This window comes from Mobula birostris, chromosome 27 (assembly GCF_030028105.1).
Source record: "Mobula birostris isolate sMobBir1 chromosome 27, sMobBir1.hap1, whole genome shotgun sequence".
Taxonomy (NCBI): domain Eukaryota; kingdom Metazoa; phylum Chordata; class Chondrichthyes; order Myliobatiformes; family Myliobatidae; genus Mobula; species Mobula birostris.
In genome coordinates, this window is record NC_092396.1 from 46,472,242 (window position 1) to 46,492,749 (window position 20,508).

The 20,508-nt window shown below is 45.1% G+C and overlaps 1 protein-coding gene across 1 annotated transcript in view; it reads right to left on the reverse strand.

The window, feature by feature from the left end:
- Nucleotides 1-449: 449 nt before the first annotated feature.
- Nucleotides 450-20,508, reverse strand: part of LOC140188624 (complement C1q subcomponent subunit C-like) — a 30,978-nt gene continuing 10,919 nt past the window's right edge. Inside the window, exons 2-3 of the mRNA XM_072245060.1 lie at nucleotides 7,873-8,051; nucleotides 450-1,770 (exon numbers count right to left, since the gene is read on the reverse strand). Of these exons, the coding sequence (XP_072101161.1) occupies nucleotides 1,217-1,770; nucleotides 7,873-8,041 (723 nt within the window). The 5' untranslated portion in view covers nucleotides 8,042-8,051 and the 3' untranslated portion in view covers nucleotides 450-1,216. The remainder of the gene's footprint in view (nucleotides 1,771-7,872; nucleotides 8,052-20,508) is intronic.

Here is a 20,508-nt window from a genome sequence, read left to right on the forward strand (position 1 = left end):
ATCAATGCCATTGTATCTCTGGTTTTGAAGATATAGGCCTCCACTGCTTCAGCTGGAATAGGGAGTGCAGAAACTTAAGATTTTCTTGTGTCCATATCTCTGATATTTGACAATGTAAGATATGTGTCTTCATTGCTTTTGGAGATAATTGCCGATTGACTGAATATTCATATGTTTTTCCCTATCAGGCTGTTACTGAATAATCTGTGGTGAACATGATGCACATTAGGGAATGATTACACTAATGATTTCACTTCTCCATAAAGTCGAGTGTGATACTCAATCATATACACATATAATTGCTGGTTTGTAGTTTGAGACTGAGTAGTCCTTGCTGGTAACTGGTTTTCATCTTATGGACTCACTTCATTGTTAACTAATGGACTGAACCTGGCATCTCAAAAGTGGTTGTGAACTGGAACCAGAAAAATCAGGCAGTGAACAAAATCTTCAGTTGAAGAACTTTTTTATTGAACATTTGTTCCAATAGTTTAGTAATACCTTCTTGCACATTACATACACAGAAAGAGATTTTGGTACTAAGCATTGAAACTACAGTAAGAGAGATAACACCTTTTTGTGAGAACTAGACTGTCAGACATACTTTGATCCTTCAAACTTAAATATTGAAATAAGCAAGATTTTACATAACAAAAGATTTTATATGGTGTACGATATAATCTTTCAAAAATAAATGTTTTAGTACTGGAGGATAACAAAGGGAGATTATTAATATTTTTGAGAGATGTAATTTGATTCCAGGAAAATATGGGGCCTGAAAAAAATCACAGCAATAAGAGTAGACTTGTAGCAGCTTGTGCTCTGGCAATAAGAAGGACAGAGATGCCTAAGTGGATATGGGCTGAGGCTGAATGTGGCTGAATGTTTTCAGGTTATGTCAAACTAGTGATTAATTATACCTAATTTAATGAGGGTAAGGAAGAAATGCCCGTATGTCTACTACACCCAGTGACGTATCTGTGTCCAACAATGAAATATTGAATCAGGACTAATCTGTACTTTTGCAGGAAATTTACATGGTTCCAAAGCACAGTTAGTTCACCTGATACACTCAGTGATGGCACGTCAAATGACAAGGCACAAACGAGAGAAGGAAGGTCAGTTTTAATAGACAGCTGTTTTATGTGGCAAAGACAACCCATTATAATTTTCAACAGAGCATTTGGTCAAAGATTTCACTTCAGTCTTTGAATTCTTAGTCTGGAAAGAGAAGGAACCCACTGAAGACACTGTCATGATTTTCTTTCCCTACCAAGGCATTGTAATCTGTTGCTTCAAGCCAGACCTTGTCATTGGTTAACAAATGAAGGACAATGCCTCCTGAACTGACCTGTTCAAATTCCCCGTGACTGCAGAAGGCAGCTTTATTCAATCCATTCATCTTCATTATCATGCACAAGTCGTTATCTGAACTAGCATGGAAAACAAAGTAATAATGGCCCGTTATGTTACAGGTGAACACTCCTGTGCTGCTATCATAGTGGCCTTGGTCATTGGAGATGACTCTAGTGAACCTGATGGGAGAATCTCGAGGTGGGTATTCATGCCCACCTCTTTTAGCGGAGAAGGCCGATTTCAATGTGCTCTTATGATCTCCTGATCTTCCCTTCTCCCCTTTCTCTCCAACTGTACCAGGATCTCCGCTGTCACCATCTGGTCCTCTCCGTCCTCTTTTCCCGATTGGGCCTGGCATTCCTTGGTTACCTTTCTCACCATATTCACCACGAGCATTTACCGAACCTGGGAGCCCTTTCCAGAAAATAGATCAAGTTTATTTTTGAGAAGTGCAGTCCAGTTCGATTATGTGATATGTTCTGAGATTATTTTGCCATGTAATGAGATATTACATAAATATAAACCTTTCTTCTGATGGTCAAGGACTCACCCAGGTACTGAATAACACTTGTAAAGTTGTGATGAATGTTTGATAGGCAGTGAGGATTCTGTTAGAGTGCCATCATTTTAAGGTGGGAGGAGTAAAGTTCGAAAGAGATACTTTTGCAAGTTTTTTACATGGAGATTGGTGGGTGTTTGAAATGTGCTACCGGATGTGGTGGTGGAAGCAATGTTTAAGAGCCATTTAGACAGGCTCATGGACGGGATTGTGGCGGGATAGGGACCATGTACAGTTTAAATTTACACCACGGCCAGCATAAGCATGGTCGCCAAAGGGCCTATTCTTGTGCTGTGCTCTATTGTTCTATGTTCTAAGAGTCTTCTGCTTTGTAATTCCAAAACATACATGACCCTAAATGACCTATAGAACAGGATCAAAGACTTTTATTGCACCATCTCCTTTACAAAGGACATGAGACAAGTCATGTATCAGTATCTGAGGTGAGAGTGCTCTGGGATGTCGGGAAATGGGTAAAGTCCTGACTACCCCCCTGAGTTTAGGTATGTCACTAGGAGGAATTAGGACAAATGGTTGTGTGATAAGGTTCAAACAACCAGTTGATGTGGAAAAGTTAGGTGAGGAGTTAGTGGCAAGAGTCAGGGGGAAGAGTGTTTGACAGACAAAAGGTGATGGAAATGGCATGAACGGTGTTGGGCAGAGGGAAACTGAGGGAGGGCTCTAGTCAAATATTTTTCACTCACAGGAACTCCCAGCCACACAGGCAGGAGTAATCCTTAACCAATGACAAAACAGATCTCAAGCATGTTGCTTCTATGTAAGGGAGCCTTAATGTTGTGGAGGGTGGGCAGCACTTTGACAGTGATGTGTTGGTGAGATGGGCTAAGAGATGGCAGACAGTTTTTCACCATGATAAACGTGAGGTATACTGAAGAGACTGCAACATACCTCGTGAACGGTAAGGCCATAGGGAGTACTGAAGGTTTCATCGCAGGCAGGTAGTTTGGTTTATAAGGCACATGGGATCATCACTGTCAGGCATTGAATACAAGAGCAGCAAGACTCTGCTCCAAATTTGTGAAACTTTGGTCAGACCTCAGCTGTGTGCAGTATTATCACCACACTAAAGTGAAGCTAGATTAGTGCTGGTGAGGGTGCAAAGGATGTTGCCTGGCATGAAGTGTTTCAGTTATATGAAGAGGGGGCTGGAGAGGCTAGGTTTGTTTTCCTTGCAGTAGAGCAGGTTAAGAGAGGACTTAGAGGTGGGTGAAATAAAAGGGAATTGATTTAGGATCAGGGATAAGAGATTGTGAGAGGGTCAGAGGGGTTTCGTTTTCACCCAGAGAATGGTTTAACCCTGGAACATGTTGCCAAAGAGAGGAGTGGAAACAGTCACTGACAACATTGAAGAAGTATCTAAGTGACCATTTAAAAGACTGTGGATTAGTGTCCACCTCTAGGATTATTATCATGTTTGGTGCTGATGAGACGAAGAGTCTGTTTTCATGCAGTATGGCTCTGTGGATCTGCCCAGCAGGAAATTTTCAAGCATGCAAATTAGTTCAGTTATGCTTTGGTGCTAATATTTTATTAAAATCAAATTGACCTGAGTAATTGGGGGCCACACAGTTCAATGTCTTCCCATCTGGTGCTTCTGCAATGCTTTAACACCAGACTTGTTTAAAGCCTGGTTGGAATGAAGCTCAGGTCACCCTGTGCTAACAGCAAAAGATAAAAAGATAGTGAGAAAGGAAGGGAGTCTACAGCAGCAGAACAGGGCCCATTGCTGAATGACAGTAAGTGTGGCTGCGCTGCATTGGGGACGTTTGTAGCATGTCCAATCAGATCTTGTTCCTGTTTTAGAAATATTGAAGGCCAGACGGCATTCCCAAGGAATGGAGGGTATGGAATCTGGTCTGATCTCTGTGGCACTGTTGAATAGAGTATCTGTGAGAAAAAAAAATCCTGAGAGTTGAACAGTAACTTTAAAGAATTGTTTCAATTTACGTAGTGGTGGCAAGAGTGACTGGCATGAGAAAAACCAGGACCAGGAGTTATATGCGGATTAATCTGGGACTGTCCACTCCAGACATTGAAATAAATTGATATTAATATTCCAGGTACATTTGTCTACTCCAGAACGACTGGGATGTTGGAAATCTAATAAAAATACATGTGTAAGTTGATAATTGCAGCTTCAGAAAGCCAGGAAATTCTGATCTCTGCATCTTTGTTGCCTGGACTGAACAGACTGTTTCAGGTCTCTAAAATTCAGAATCAGATTCAGATTTTTATTACATGTACATATGTGTGTGTGTGTGCTTGTGCTATGGAATATATGTGTGAGGTATAGGGAGTGGGGTGTGCAGCATTGAGGATGGGGAAGAAAGTGGAGATTGTGATGTTGGGGTGTGGAGTGTGATGATTTTAGTGTGGGGAGTATATACAGTAGGTCATGGAGTGCAGGGGAAGCGGTATGAATGTGGGATGTGTTGAGAATGGGTGTGAAGTGTAGGCAAAGGGTATGGGTTTGGTTTGGTCAGTGTGGGGTGTGGGTGTGAGATGGACAGTGTGGAGTGTGTACTGTGCATTGGTCAGTGTGGGGTGTGGTTGTGGTTTGGTCAGTGGGGTGTGTGTACGAATTGGTCAGTGTGGGTTGTGCGTGTGGTTTAGTTAGTGCGGGGTGTGTTTGTGAATTTGTCAGTGAGGGGTGCGGTTGTGGTTTGATCAGTGTGAGGTGTGGGTTGGACAGTTTGGGTTGTGGCTCTTGGTGTGAATTGGTGAGTGTGGGGTGTAGGTATGGATTGATCAGTATGGGGTGTGGTTGTGGATTGGTCGGTGTAGTGTGTGGGTATAGTTTGGTTAGTGTGTGGTATGGCTGTGGTTTGGTCAGTATGGGATGTGGGTGTCGATCGGTCAGTGTGGGGTGTGGGTATGGATTCGACAGTGGGATGTGGAGCATGGTTTGGTCAGTGGGGTGTGGATGTGATTTGGTCAGTGTGGGGTGTGGGTGTGGTTTGGACAGTGTGGGTTGTGGGTGTGGTTAGGTCAGTGAGGGGTGTAGTTTGGACAGTTTGGGTTGTGGGTCTTGGTGTGAATTGGTGAGTGTGGGGTGTAGGTATGGATTGATCAGTATGGGGTGTGGTTGTGGATTGGTCAGTGTAGTGTGTGGGTATAGTTTGGTTAGTGTGTGGTATGGCTGTGGTTTGGTCAGTATGGGATGTGGGTGTCGATCGGTCAGTGTGGGGTGTGGGTATGGATTCGACAGTGAGATGTGGAGCATGGTTTGGTCAGTGGGGTGTGGATGTGATTTGGTCAGTGTGGAGTGTGGGTGTGGTTTGGACAGTGTGGGTTGTGGGTGTGGTTAGGTCAGTGTGGGGTGTAGTTTGGACAGTTTGGGTTGTGGGTCTTGGTGTGAATTGGTGAGTGTGGGGTGTAGGTATGGATTGATCAGTGTGGGGTGTGGGTGGGAATTGGTCAGTGTAGTGTGTGGGTATAGTTTGGTCAGTGTGTGGTGTGGCTGTGGTTTGGTCAGTATGGGATGTGGGTGTTGGGTAGTCAGTGTGGGGTGTGGGTTGGTTTGGTCAGGGTGGGTGTGGGTAGGAATTGGACAGTGTGTGGTGTGGCTGTGGTATGGTCAGTGTAAGGTGTGGGTTGGTTTGGTTAGTGTGGGGTGTGGGTGGGAATTGGACAGTGTGTGGTGTGGGTGTTGGGATAGTCGGTGTGGGGTGTGGGTTGGTTTGGTTAGTGTGGGGTGTGGGTGGGAATTGGACAGTGTGTGGTGTGGGTAGGAATTGGACAGTGTGTGGTGTGGCTGTGGTATGGTCAGTGTAGGGTGTGGGTTGGTTTGGTTAGTGTGGGGTGTGGGTGGGAATTGGACAGTGTGTGGTGTGGGTGTTGGGATAGTCGGTGTGGGGTGTGGGTTGGTTTGGTTAGTGTGGGGTGTGGGTGGGAATTGGACAGTGTGTGGTGTGGGTAGGAATTGGACAGTGTGTGGTGTGGCTGTGGTATGGTCAGTGTAGGGTGTGGGTTGGTTTGGTTAGTGTGGGGTGTGGGTGGGAATTGGACAGTGTGTGGTGTGGGTGTTGGGATAGTCGGTGTGGGGTGTGGGTTGGTTTGGTTAGTGTGGGGTGTGGGTGGGAATTGGACAGTGTGTGGTGTGGGTAGGAATTGGACAGTGTGTGGTGTGGCTGTGGTATGGTCAGTGTAGGGTGTGGGTTGGTTTGGTTAGTGTGGGGTGTGGGTGGGAATTGGACAGTGTGTGGTGTGGGTGTTGGGATAGTCGGTGTGGGGTGTGGGTTGGTTTGGTTAGTGTGGGGTGTGGGTAGGATTGGACAGTGTGGGGTGTGGCTGTGGTTTGGACAGTGTGTGGTAAGGGTGCTGGGATAGTCAGTGTGGGGTGTGGGTGCGGTTTGGTCAGTGTGGGGTGGGTGTTGGGATAGTCAGTGTGAGGTGTGGGTTAGTTTGGTTAGTGCGGGGTATGGCTGTGGTTTGGACAGTATGGAGTGTGGGTGTGGATTGGTCAGTCTGTGCTTTGGTCAGCGTGGGATTTGAGTATAGATTGGTCAGTGTGGGGTGTGCGTGTAGTTTGGTTAATGTGCGGTGTGTTTGTGAAAATGTCAGTGTGTGGGGTGGGTGTGGAAGTTGAGGCTGTGGATTGTAAGGTGTGAGGTGTGTGTTATGAGGTTTGAGGTTTGGGGTTTTGGCTGTGAGGTGTGAGTTGTGTGGTGTCAGGTGTGAGGTATGAGGTGTGAAGTTTGAGGTATGAGATTTTAGGTGTGAGTTATGAGGTGTGAGGTTTGAGTTATGAGATTTGAATTATGAGGTGTGAAGTGTGAGTTGTGGGATGTCAGGTGTGAGGTATGAGGTATTAGCTGTGAGGTTTGAGGTATGGGGTTTTAGATATGAGTTATGAGCTTTGAGGTATGAGATTTTAGGTGTGAGTTATGAGGTGTGAGGTATGAGTTATGAGGTGTGAAGTGTGAGGTATTATTTGTGAGTTGTGTGGTGTCAGGTAAGAGGTGTGAGCTGTGAGATTTGAGGTATGGGGTTTTAGTTGTGAGTTATGAGGTGGGAGGTGCAAGGCGTGATGTGTAGGTCTGGGGTGCTGAGTGAGGATGTTGGTTGTATGTATTTTGAATTGTGTGAGTTCTGGGATATTGGGTATGTGCTGTGTGGTGGTGTTTGTGAAGTTTTCCCTTTTCCCCTCTCTACATCACTGAAGAATGTAAATACTGACATCAGGATGGTACTGGTGGTCCTGGAGAGTAAGGTGAATTTTCATGTACGTGAACAAAGACACAGATGTAAACCTGTGTTTGTAATTTTACAGCATATGATGTGAGCTCCATCTCTCTCCTGCTGTGTTTTATGTGGATCCTTAAGGTTGTTATAGCTGGTGTGGGGCAGTGTGGTGGTTGGGTTAAACTCCCACTACCTGTTAAATGCTCCCAATGGTTGCATCTCAATTAGCCTCTGACAACCAAGTTCAGCTCCTGGCCCTCACGTGCAGCCCAGCAGAACCATTTCTATTGACGGGAGAAGTGGCAGAGACAGTTTACTAGTGTCTTAAAACCAGTTGCTTAAAACCTCATCAACTGTGGTTGACAGCTCATTTAAGAGGAGGAATGCTCCAATCTCAAACCTCCACTGCTTTGCTGTTATACCCTCTCATAGGGAAGGTTTCAGGAGTAAACCCTGAAGAAAATTCTGGAGTTAGAGTCCCTACATTGAGCAACAACTCTCTTGATGTTGCTGATGCCAAACTGTAATGGTTTCTGCTGTTTGTTTTGGTTCATCTACTGCATGGAGGTGGGGAGCCTGCTAAATGGACAACAGCTTGCTCTCCATGTCATAGTACCCTGGCTGGTGTATCATATTCTATAAGCTGGGACGCAACATCAATGATCAACTCCGACCATTGGAAGGGACTCATGGGATGAATTCTCTGTAATGACATACCCAACCCAGAGAGTTTTCATTATTTCACATTTTACCTGGTTCTCCTTTTGCTCCTTTTGGACCACCTCTGCCATCTCTGCCAGGCATTCCTGGTACTCCATGAGACCCAGGTATCCCAGGAATTCCTGAATTTGTTTCTGAACTAGATACCAACAATCCCAGCAGTACCAACAGCAGCATCAGCGTAATACAGCTGGATTCCATGTTGTATTGTCTAAAGTTGGATGAGATCAAGAAACCTCAAGAGGTGAAAGAACTTACTGCACAATTATCAAAAATCATAGCATGAAAATCAATTCAATTCAAGTTTAATTGTCATTTAACTATACATTATTACCTATGAATATAGCCAAACGAGACAGTGTTACTTCAGGGCCAAGGTGCAAAACACAGTATCAACCATCATATACCACAAAAAGCACACACAACACGTACAAGTTAGCAAGCACATAAATGTGCTAATATGATACAGCCATGCAATAAAAAAGTCCAGACTCGAGCCATAGAAATGAATTATGTCACAGTTTTCGAGATACAAAGCTTCTCCATGTCTTTAAAGAATAGATGGAGTTTTAAGCTTTCAGTAGCTACAACAGATTATGTGTTTTACAAAGAGGATCAATGGACCTGCACTTGATTTAAAATTAAATGATCAAACTCTTGAAGAAGTGTCAGTGGTAAAATTTCTCAGTATGTGGCTGGACAATAAGCTGACAATGAATCACCATATCAGTAAAATAACTCTTAAGTATAAAGAGCTTTAAATATCCTCAGGTGTCTATGTGGGTATTCTTGGGGTGCTACACGAAAATCTTTGTTGACCATTTATATTTATTTAATAGTTCTGTACTTGATTATGGCTGTTTTGCTTTTGGATCAGTTTCATCTTCAAATTTAAAATGATTGGATGTGATACAAGCACAGGCTGTAAGACTGTGTTGTGGTGCAGTACAATAGTCTCCTGTTACAGTTGTGGAGGCTGAAGTTGATGTTAACATACTGGATTAATTTGAGGGGACAGAAAAATAATCACCCTGTTGAAAGTGTGTTGGTAGATTGTTGGGAACAACACAAGAAGAGTTTTTAGTTTTGGGTGACTGAGTTCTTATCACGCTAGGAATATGGGTTTGCTGGATTATACAACATCTCCCACTGTAGTTTTCTTGGTAACCCTGCCTTGGTTTTTTCCAAAGACTTTAGTTGATTTTAGGTTGCATAACTTAATGAAGTCCAAGGCCCTGATATGCCTGAGAGTCTGTTGTTTCATCAATATGTTAAGGAAAATTATTGTGATATGTTAACCATTTTTACTGATGGATCAAAAGATAATTTTCCAGGGAAGGTTGGTGTGCCTGTTGTTTTGTGCCTGACTTACAGGTAACAATAAAGGAATACCTTACTCGCTGTTTATCAGTATATACAGCAGAACTGATTGCCTTCACTTTGGGCTTAAAGTGGGTGGAGGAAATTTGTCCTTGCAGTTGTAATCTGTTCAGATTCTTTTTCAGTTTTAACTAGGCTTAAAACAGGACATGCTAGCCGTAGGTCAGATTTACTGCTGGAAGCTCTTCAAACTTTATTTCATATTCAAAGTATGGGTTTATATGTCTTCTTCTTATTGGTCTTTGCACATAGAGATGTTGAGGGGAATGAGCGGGTTGATTGTTCGGCCAAAAAGGCTGTTAAAAGTTCATCTGTGGATATAGACCTTCCACTTAGCAAATCAGAAGCTAAGGCTGGGGTTAGGGATTCGGGGATTATGGCAAGACGAGTGGGATAATGGGCAGAAGGGGAGACACACTTACAGAGAACATCAAACTGTTGGGTTGATGAGAGAAGAGGGTAAAACAAGAAGGGAAGGAATTATTTTGACTCAACTGAGAATAAGGCGTACTATGCTTAATTATTCCGTATATTTTGTAAAACATCACTGGGGTGTGTAGGTTTTGTCATCGTTAAACAGTTGAACACATTTTATTACAGTGTGAAGCATATAAGGTTGAAAGAAATCAAATGCAGGCTTTGCTACTATCTTCGGGGGTTGATAGTTTTTATTTGAAAACTTTACTAAGTTATGGAAGTGGCTTTAATTTAATTCACAATATTGTCTTTAATTATTTACAATATGTAGGGCTTTTGGGGGTAATGTAGTTTTCATTTGTTAAAGAACTAGTAGGGGTTTTATTTCCAAATTCTTTACATTCCACACCAGTCCACCTTTAAGTTCAACTGCTAACTGCCATTAAAAGTCAGAAGAAGAAGAGGAAGAAATGGAGAACAATTCATGAATCAGCCAGACTGCAGTGTTTCTTGCTATGTGTTCGGCTTCATCTGGTTTCCCTCTGACTGTCTAATTCAAGGCTCATATAACTAATGCCAATTTAGTACAGAGATTCTCCAAGACATCTGAACCCTTGCAGTTCCACAAAGTATGGACAGAATTTGGGGCAAAAAAACAGACGCCACAGTTCCTGAGCATCTTGGTTATTACTTCTGTAGCTGTGTACACTGGGTTCCTTAAGGATGTTATAGCCAGGGGGGTGGAGGGGACAAGCTCCCACTACCTATTAAATGTTCACAATGGCATGCACCTCAAATTACCTCTGACAACCAAGTCGAGCTCCTGGCCTCTATGTGTGGCTTAGCTACTAAGTCTGGTGGAACCATTTCTACTGACAGGAGAAGGGGAAAAGGCGGGTCACTGGCACCTTAAAACCAGTCGCTTCAGGCAGGTGGGACTAGTCAGCTGTGGCTGGCAGCTCATCTAGAAGAAGAAAAGCTCTGATCTCAAACCCCTGTTGCCTTGCAGCTATACCCACTCACAGGGAAAGCTTCAGGAGTAAACCCAGAGAGAAAAGTCCAAATCTGGAGTCCCTAAGGCAGGCTGGTAACTCCTGTGAAGCTTCTGATGCCAAACTGTATCTGTCATTCCCTGCCATTCCTTTGAGTTCCTCAGGTGTGTGGAGATGGGGGGATGGAAGCTTGCTCTCCATGTCATGCTGCCCTGCCTTGTGTATCTAGACTATTGCGACGCAACATCCATTGTCAGCCCTGAACGATGGAGGCCTCAACTCGACATTGGGACTGAGTCAGCAGAGTTGAGAGGACATTGCAAGAAGTAGAAAATGGTAATGTGTGTTTTCCTTGGAAAAGAGGTTGAAGGGGTTAATTACTGAGATGTATAAAATTGTAAGCAGAGTAAATAGAGCACAAGAGATTCTGCAGATGCTGGAAATCCAGAATAACACACTAAAACATCAGGTCAGGCAGCATATGTGGAGAGGAACATTTTGGGTTGAGACCCTTCGTCAAGACTGGAAAGGAAGGGGGAAGATGCTAGAATAAGGAGGTAGTGGGAGGCTAGAAGGTGATTGGTGAAACTAGTCGGGGGGGGTTAGGTACGTAGGTGCATGGAGGTGGGGGAGGGAATGAAGTGAGAAGCTGGGAAGTGGTAGGTGAGAAAGGTAAAGATCTGCAGAAGGAGTCTGATAGGAGATGGAGAGCGGACCGTGGAAGAAATAGAAGCAGGTGGGGAGAGGGGAATAAACTAGCAGAAGTTAAAGAAATCGATGTTTATGTTGTCAGATTGGGAGCTACACAGACGGAATAGAAATATGAGTAATGACCCTCCATCCTGAGAGTGACCTCATTGTGTTAGTAGAGAAAGCCATGCATTGACATGTCAGAATGAGAATGGGATTGGAATTATAATAGTTAGTCACCATGAAATTCTGCAAGTTGCAGATGGACTGAAGGTGCTCAACAAAGCAGTCAGCCAATCTATGTCAGGTCTCACCAATGTAGAGGAGGCCACACTGGGAGCACTGGATGCAGAAGATGATCCAGACAGACTTGCAGAAGAAGTGTTGCCTCACCTGGAAGGGCTGTTTGGGGCCCTGAATGGTGGTGAGGGAGAAGGTGAATGGGTAGTTGTGGTACTCATTCTGTTTGCAGGTGGGAGGGACTGCCAGGAGTGAGTTTGGGAAAAATGGAAAAGGGAATCACAGAGAGAGTGATCCCTACAGAGAATGGGAGGGGGGAAAGTAAAGATGTTTAATGATAAGGTCATGCCAAAGTAAACTTTCTTGCCAGAGCGGTTTAAATCCAAAGAACACAGTTTTAAGGAAATCAGCAGAAAGAACCGCAGGAAAATAGTATCATTTTTTTCAAAAGGGTAGCAAAAACAAGCTGGGAAACTACGGGCCAGTGAATCTGACATCAGTGGTGGTTCAATTGCTGGAACAGATTCTGTGAGTTAGGATCGACCAAATTTGGAGAGACGATCTGATTTAGGACAATCTGCACCACATTGTAAGGGAAGTCATGTCTGAAAAAAATCTTCTGGAGATAACTAAGGGAGTAGATGAGGGTAGAGTTATTGGTGTTGTCTATATGGACTTTAGCAAGGCTGTTGACAAGGTCCTACCCAGCAGGCTAATCCAGAAGCATAGATTGCATGGGATCCAGGGGAGAAATGGATTGGATTCATAATTGGCTCAGTGGGTGATGGTTGAAGGGTGTTTCTCAGACTGGAGGCCTGAGTCTAAGCCGTGTGCCACAGGGGTTCATAATTGATAGAAACGCTTTTGATGAGAATGTACAAGGCATGTTAGTATGTAGATGATACGAAAATACAGTTGGTGGTATTGTAGGTAGTGTAGAAAGCTATAATAAATTACAAGGGGATCTTAGCCTGCTAGGTATGTGGGTTGTGATTAGCAAACAGCTTGTAGGAGATTTAGGGGTGATCTGATAGAGGTATATAAGTTCATGCAGGGCATAGGATGAAAGGACATAGTCTTATTTTCCAGGGAGAGGGTGCCAAAAACTAGGGGGCACGGGTTTAAAATCAGAGGCACGAGATTTAAAAGGGACATTGAGGCAGTTTCTTCACTCAAGGATGATGCATATTTGAGAATGAGCTGCCAGAAATAGTCGTTGAGTTGAGCATGTTCAAAAGCCTTCTAGGAAAGTATAAGGGTAGGGAGAATTGGGCGGATGGAGCAGCTCAGTTGACATGGACATGTTGGGCCAAAGGGCATTTCCAAGATGTATCACTCTGGATAGATCTCTGGGGGAAATTAACAGGATAACACTTGAAGAAGTAGCCAATGAGACTGTGACTGGAAAGATTGTTGAGAGATGATGACAGGGGAGAATGTGAGGGGCAGGCAGTGAAGAGAACGATGGAACTAGCCTGTGTTCAGTGCCCCTATGCAACTCTGTGTACCATACAGCTATGACAGTACCCTGGTAGCTCACAGTAAGGACTATAACATGGGTGCAATGTGATGGTGAGGTTAGAAATAGTGCAATACACGTGGCTAAGGAGATGGTGCAGGAGGAAAGGCTTCATTGTCACTCAATCACCTGAGGTAGTCTTTTCCTCCACCCCGCTACACTGCGGAGTGTGCCATTGACAAAATCTACTGTCGGCTCCAACTGATGATATCAACTCCGATTTCTCCAACTTTTTCTCCTGCCCTTCTCTGAAAGGCTTCATTGTGCTCTCATCCAGGGATCTGTGCAAATGGAATGGTTTGCACCTGAGTTTGAAGGAGATTGATGTCCTTGATAGTGCTGCTTCAGTGGTTTAAACTACACTTGCTGGGGAATGGGAACAAGAGTACCAGGGCAGCTAGTGGCGTGGTTGTGGAGAAGGTACGGTAAATGTTAAGCTTACAGGAACCAAAATGTTGAGCATAGAGGGACTAATGTTTTGTGTGTATCTGTTTCACTGTAAGGAGTATTGTAGGTAAGGAAGTTGAGCTTAGGGCATGGATCAGCACATGGAATTATGTGATTATAAATATTGATGAGAATTGGTTGCAGGAGAGGCAGGACTGGCAGCTCTGTCTCTTGGGGTTCTGTTAGGCATGATAGAGAGGAAGCATTAAAGGTGAAGGATTGGCATTACTTGTCAAGAAAAATGTCATAGCAATGCTCAGACAAGACAGACTGGAGGACTCATCAACTGAGGTTGAAACTAAGGAATATCAAAGGTAGATAGCAGACCGTTGCAAGAAAAATAAGGTTGTGATAGGTGCTTTTAACTTTCTAAATATTGACTGGGACTCTCATGCTGTGAAAGGGCTGGATGGGATGTATATTGCCAAGTGGTTTCAGAAACATTTCCTTAATCACTTTGGATCTATTGGTCATATTTCCATTGTGATTTTGTGATCATAATTCTAATAGTTTCAAAACAGTTATGGAGAGTCATAGGTCTGGTTTGAGATTCCATACTGTATGCCAGGATTCTCTTTGTTGATTTCAATTCAACCTTCCATGCCACATTGCTAAGTGTCTGCAAGAGAAACTCTCCAAATGTAACGTACCAGGTCCCATCTGCTGGCCAATCACAAAATTCCTCTCTGGAAGGAAGTATATAGACGAGGCAAGCATATCTCCGCTCATCCCATTTAGAGAACACTGGTGCACCCCGTCACACTCAGTCAGCACTGGTGCACCTCATCCCACTCAGACAGCACTGGTGCACCACATTACACTCAGACAGCACTGGTGCACCACATCACACTCAGACAGCACTGGTGCACCTCATCCCACTCAGACAGCACTGGTGCACCACATTACACTCAGACAGCACTGGTGCACCACATCCCACTCAGACAGCACTGGTGCACCTCATCCCACTCAGACAGCACTGGTGCACCACATTACACTCAGACAGCACTGGTGCACCACATCACACTCAGACAGCACTGGTGCACCTCATCCCACTCAGACAGCACTGGTGCACCACATTACACTCAGACAGCACTGGTGCACCACATCCCACTCAGACAGCACTGGTGCACCTCATCCCACTCAGACAGCACTGGTGCACCACATTACACTCAGACAGCACTGGTGCACCACATCACACTCAGACAGCAGTGGTGCACCTCATCCCACTCAGTCAGCAGTGGTGCACGTCATCCTACTCAGACACTCCTCTTTCGTGGTTTCCCTTCTACGGTAATCAATGATGCCCTCACCCGTATCTCCTCCATTTCCTGCACTTTGGCCCTCACCCCATCCTCCCGCCACCACAACAGGGACAGAGTTCCCCTTGTCCTCACCTACCACCCCACCAGCCTCCGGATCCAGCGCATTATCCCCTGCAACTTCTGCCACCTTCAACAGGACCCCACCACTAAGCACATCTTTCCCTCTCCACCCCTCTCTGCTTTCGGCAACTCCCTGGTCCACACGTCCCTCCCCACGGATCTCCCACCTGGCACTTATCCCTGTAAGCGTAAGTGCTACACCTGTCCCTACTCCTCCTCTCTTGCCACCATTCAGGGCCCCAAACAGTACTTCCAGGTGAGGCAACATTTCATTTGTAAGTCTTTTGGGGTCATCTATTGCATCCGGTGCTCCCGCTGCAGCCTCTACGTCAGTGAAACCCAACGCAGATTGGGGGACCGCTTCGTCGAGCACCTCCGCTCCATCCGCCACAACAGACAGGATCTTCCGGTTACCACCCACTTTAATTCTGCTTCACATTCCCATTCGGATATGTCCATACATGGCCTCCTCTACTGCCATGATGAGGCGAAACTCAGGTTGGAGGAGCATCACCTCATATACCATCTAGGTAGTCTCCAGCCCCCTGGTATGAACATTGAATTCTCCTCCCTTCCCCTATCCCTATTTCACTCTGCCCCCCCCCCCCCAGCTGCCCATCACCTCCCTCATGGTTCCGCCTCTTTCTGCTACCCATTGTGTTTTCCCCTATTCCTTCTTCATCTTTCCTGCCTATCCCCTCCCTGCTTCCCCTCCCCCACCCCTTTATCTTTCCCCTTACTGGTTTTTCACCTGGAACCTACGAGTCTTCTCCTTCCCACCCTCCCCCACCTTCTTTATAGGGCCTCTGCCCCTTCCCTCTTCAGTCCTGATGAAGGGTTCCGGCCCGAAACATTGACTGATCGTTTCCACCGATGCTGCCCGATCTGCTGAGTTCCTCCAGCGTGTTTTGAGTGTTGCTTTGACCCCAGCATCTGCAGGGTATTGTGTGCTCACACTCCGGCAGCACTGGTGCACCACATCACACTCAGACAGCACTGGTGCACCACATTATACTCAGTGAGCACTGGTGCACCACATCACACTTAGACAGCACTGGTGCACCACATTATACTCAGTCAGCACTGGTGCACCTCATCCCACTCAGACAGCACTGGTGCACCACATTACACTCAGACAGCACTGGTGCACCACATCACACTCAGACAGCACTGGTGCACCTCATCCCACTCAGTCAGCAGTGGTGCACGTCATCCTACTCAGACATTCCTCTCTCGTGGTTTCCCTTCTACGGTAATCAATGATGCCCTCACCCGTATCTCCTCCATTTCCTGCACTTTGGCCCTCACCCCATCCTCCCGCCACCACAACAGGGACAGAGTTCCCCTTGTCCTCACCTACCACCCCACCAGCCTCCGGATCCAGCGCATTATCCTCTGCAACTTCTGCCACCTTCAACAGGACCCCACCACTAAGCACATCTTTCCCTCTCCACCCCTCTCTGCTTTCGGCGACTCCCTGGTCCACACGTCCCTCCCCACGGATCTCCCACCTGGCACATCCCTGTAAGCGTAAGTGCTACACCTGTCCCTACTCCTCCTCTCTTGCCACCATTCAGGGCCCCAAACAGTCCTTCCAGGTGAGGCAACATTTCATTTGTAAGTCTTTTGGGGTCATCTATTGCATCCGGTGCTCCCACTGCAGCCTCTACGTCAGTGAAACCCAACGCAGATTGGGGGACCGCTTCGTCGAGCACCTCCGCTCCATCCGCCGCAACAGACAGGATCTTCCGGTTACCACCCACTTTAATTCTGCTTCACATTCCCATTCGGATATGTCCATACATGGCCTCCTCTACTGCCATGATGAGGCGAAACTCAGGTTGGAGGAGCATCACCTCATATACCATCTAGGTAGTCTCCAGCCCCTTGGTATGAACATTGAATTCTCCTCCCTTCCCCTATCCCTATTTCACTCTGCCCCCCCCCCCCAGCTGCCCATCACCTCCCTCATGGTTCCGCCTCTTTCTGCTACCCATTGTGTTTTCCCCTATTCCTTCTTCATCTTTCCTGCCTATCCCCTCCCTGCTTCCCCTCCCCCACCCCTTTATCTTTCCCCTTACTGGTTTTTCACCTGGAACCTACGAGTCTTCTCCTTCCCACCCTCCCCCACCTTCTTTATAGGGCCTCTGCCCCTTCCCTCTTCAGTCCTGATGAAGGGTTCCGGCCCGAAACATTGACTGATCGTTTCCACCGATGCTGCCCGATCTGCTGAGTTCCTCCAGCGTGTTTTGAGTGTTGCTTTGACCCCAGCATCTGCAGGGTATTGTGTGCTCACACTCCGGCAGCACTGGTGCACCACATCACACTCAGACAGCACTGGTGCACCACATTATACTCAGTGAGCACTGGTGCACCACATTATACTCAGTGAGCACTGGTGCACCACATCACACTCAGACAGCACTGGTGCACCACACCACACTCAGACAGCACTGGTGCACCACATCCCACTCAGACAGCACTGGTGCACCACATCACACTCAGACAGCACTGGTGCACCACATCACACTCAGACAGCACTGGTGCACCACATTATACTCAGTGAGCACTGGTGCACCACATCACACTCAGACAGCACTGATGCATCACATCACACTCAGACAGCACTGGTGCACCTCATCCCACTCAGACAGCCCTGGTGCACCACACCACACTCAGACATGGGCACTCACTCCTGCTCCCTGACACTAGGACCTCTGGCACACTGCTAGTGATTTCCATGTTAAAGACTGGAGCATTATTTATTTCCATCTGCCATTTCTTTGCCCCCCATTACTACCTCACCAGGATCATTTTCCTGGTGAGGTCAACTCCTACCTCCCTTTTATTCTTTATATAACGGAAAAACTTTTCATATCCTGCTTTATATCATCATCGATTTTGCTCTCATATTACATCTTTTCCCTTCTTTTAGCCTTTTTCATCCAACTACCCACTCACTTTTGCTATATTATTTGCCCTTTCCTTGGTTTTAATGCAGTCCTTAACATCCCTTGTCAGCCACGGTTGCCTAGCCTTATCATATGAGAACAACTTCTTCTGTGGGACATCTGTATCCTGCGCCTTGTGAACTATTCCCAGAAACTTCAGCCGCCTTTGTTCTGCCATCATCCCCACCAGTATCCTCCTCCAATCCACTTAGGCAAGCTCCTCTCTCATGCCTCTGTAATTCCATTTATTCCATTGTTATACTGATGCATGTGACTTATGCTTCTCCCTCTCAAACTGCAGTATGAATTTAATCATATTATGATCATTGCCTCCTAAGGATTCCTTTACATTAAGCTGACTGATCAAATCTGGATTATTACACAATACCCAATCTAAGAAAGCCTTTCCCCTAGTAGGCTCATGCTATAAAAAGCCATCTTGTAGGCATTCAATATATTCCCCCTCTTGCAGTCCGACGGCAACCTGATTTTCCCAATCCACCTGCATACTGAAATCCCCCATTACAATTGTGACATTACCCTTATTACATGCCCTTTCCAACTCTGTTTGCAACCTCAACCCCATATCTTGTCTGCTATTTATATGATTCCCATAAAGCTTTTTTTAACCTGTGCTGTTTCTTAACTCCACCCACAAAGATTCGACAGTCTCTGAACCTATGTTACTTCTTTCTAAACATGTTATTCCGCCTCTTATTACCAACAGAACTACACCATCGCCTATGCCTTCCTGTCTGTCCTTTGCTGTTAAACTCCCAACTATGACATTCTTTCAGTCACGACTCTGTGACGCCCACAACGTCATACCAACTAATCTCTAATTGTGCCATGAGTTCGTCCACCTTATTCTGAATGCTACACACATTTAAATACAGCAGCTTCAGTCCTGAATTCTTTGCCCTTATGAAGTTTGCCTGTGTGGTACAACTTAACTCTTGGCTCTCTCTGCAGTTGAACTCAATCATTGGCTTGCCCTTCCTTACATTCATATTACATATTATTTATTTGTAAACCAGTTGGTTCATCCTGCATAGCAGGTATAGGTAGAAAAAAGAATCAAGTTGTTAGAAGAGCATAAGAAATGCAAGAGAGCACTTAAGAGGGAAATCAGAAGAGAATAAAATAAAGACTTTACATTGTACTGGCAGACAGATGAAGGAGAATGCCAACAGATTCTACAAATATATTTAGAGCAAAAAGATAGAGAGTGACAAAATTGATCCACTTGAAAATCAATGTGGTCATCTATGCATAAAGCTGAAAGAGATGGGGAAGATCTTAAATGGAATTTTTATATCTGTATTTACCTGGAAGAAGGACAAAGGGACAGATGCAAAAACTAGTGGGGTCATGGACGATATCTGGATTACAGAGGAGGAGGTGTTTGCTATTTAGAGGCAAATTAAGGTGGATATGTCCCCAAAACAGACTTCTGTGGAACACCACTAGTTAGCAGTAGCCCACCAGAAAAGGCTCCCTTTTATTCCTATTTTGTGCCACCTGCCAATCAACCATTGCTTGACCATGCTAGATTCTCTCCTGTAATACCATGTACTCATAGCTTGTTAAACAGCATCATGTGTGGCACCTTGTCAAAGGCCTTCTGAAAATCTAAAAAAGCAACATTAACTGGTTCTCCTTTGTCTATCCTGCTTGTTATTTTTTCAAAGAAATCCAACAGATTTGTCAGGCAAGATTTTCACTTGAGGAAACCATGCTGACTACAGCCTATTTTATTATGTGTCTCCTCATCCTTAATAATTGACTCCAACATTTTCCCAAACACCGAGATCAGACTAACTAGTTTACAGTTTCATTTCTTCTGCTTCTGTCTCTTCTTAAAGACTGGAGTTACATTTACAATTTTCAAGTCTTTCAGAACCATTCCAGAATCTTGTGATTCTTGAAAGATCATCAGACAAAATTGCAGTTAGTGAGATGTTGAAGGGTAACATGGGGGCAAAAGGGTGGTACATACAGGACTGAAGTTGTTATAGTTGAATGAATTCAACTATAATGCATGCAGTATACAGAATAAGGTAATGATCTTTTAGCGCAATTAGAGATTGCCAGATTTGTTGTGGGCATCACTGAGTCATGGCTGAATGAAGATCAGTTGGAGTGCAACATCTAAGGATACATACTGCATTGAAAGTGCAGTAGATTGACAAGTAAACTGCATCAGCAAGTTTGCGATGACGCCAAGATTGGAGGTTTAGTGGTCAGCAAGGAAGACTATCAAAGCTTGCAGCAGGATCCCGACCAGATGGAAAATGGTCTGAAAAATGACAGATAGAATTTAATGCAGAGAAGGTGACAAGGTCCCGCATGGGAGATTAGTTAGGGAAATTCAGTCGCTAGGTATACATGGAGAGGTGGTAACTTGGATCAGACATTGGCTCGATGGAAGAAGCCAGAGAGTGGTAGTAGAGAATTGCTCCTCTGAGTGGAGGCCTGTGACTAGTGGTGTGCCACAGGGTCCATTGTTATTTGTCATCTATATCAATGATCTGGATGATAATGTGGTAAATTGGATCAGCAAATTTGCTGATGATACAAAGATTGGAGGTGTAGTAGGCAGTGAGGAAGGTTTTCAGAGCCTGCAGAGGGACTTGGACTAGCTGGAAAA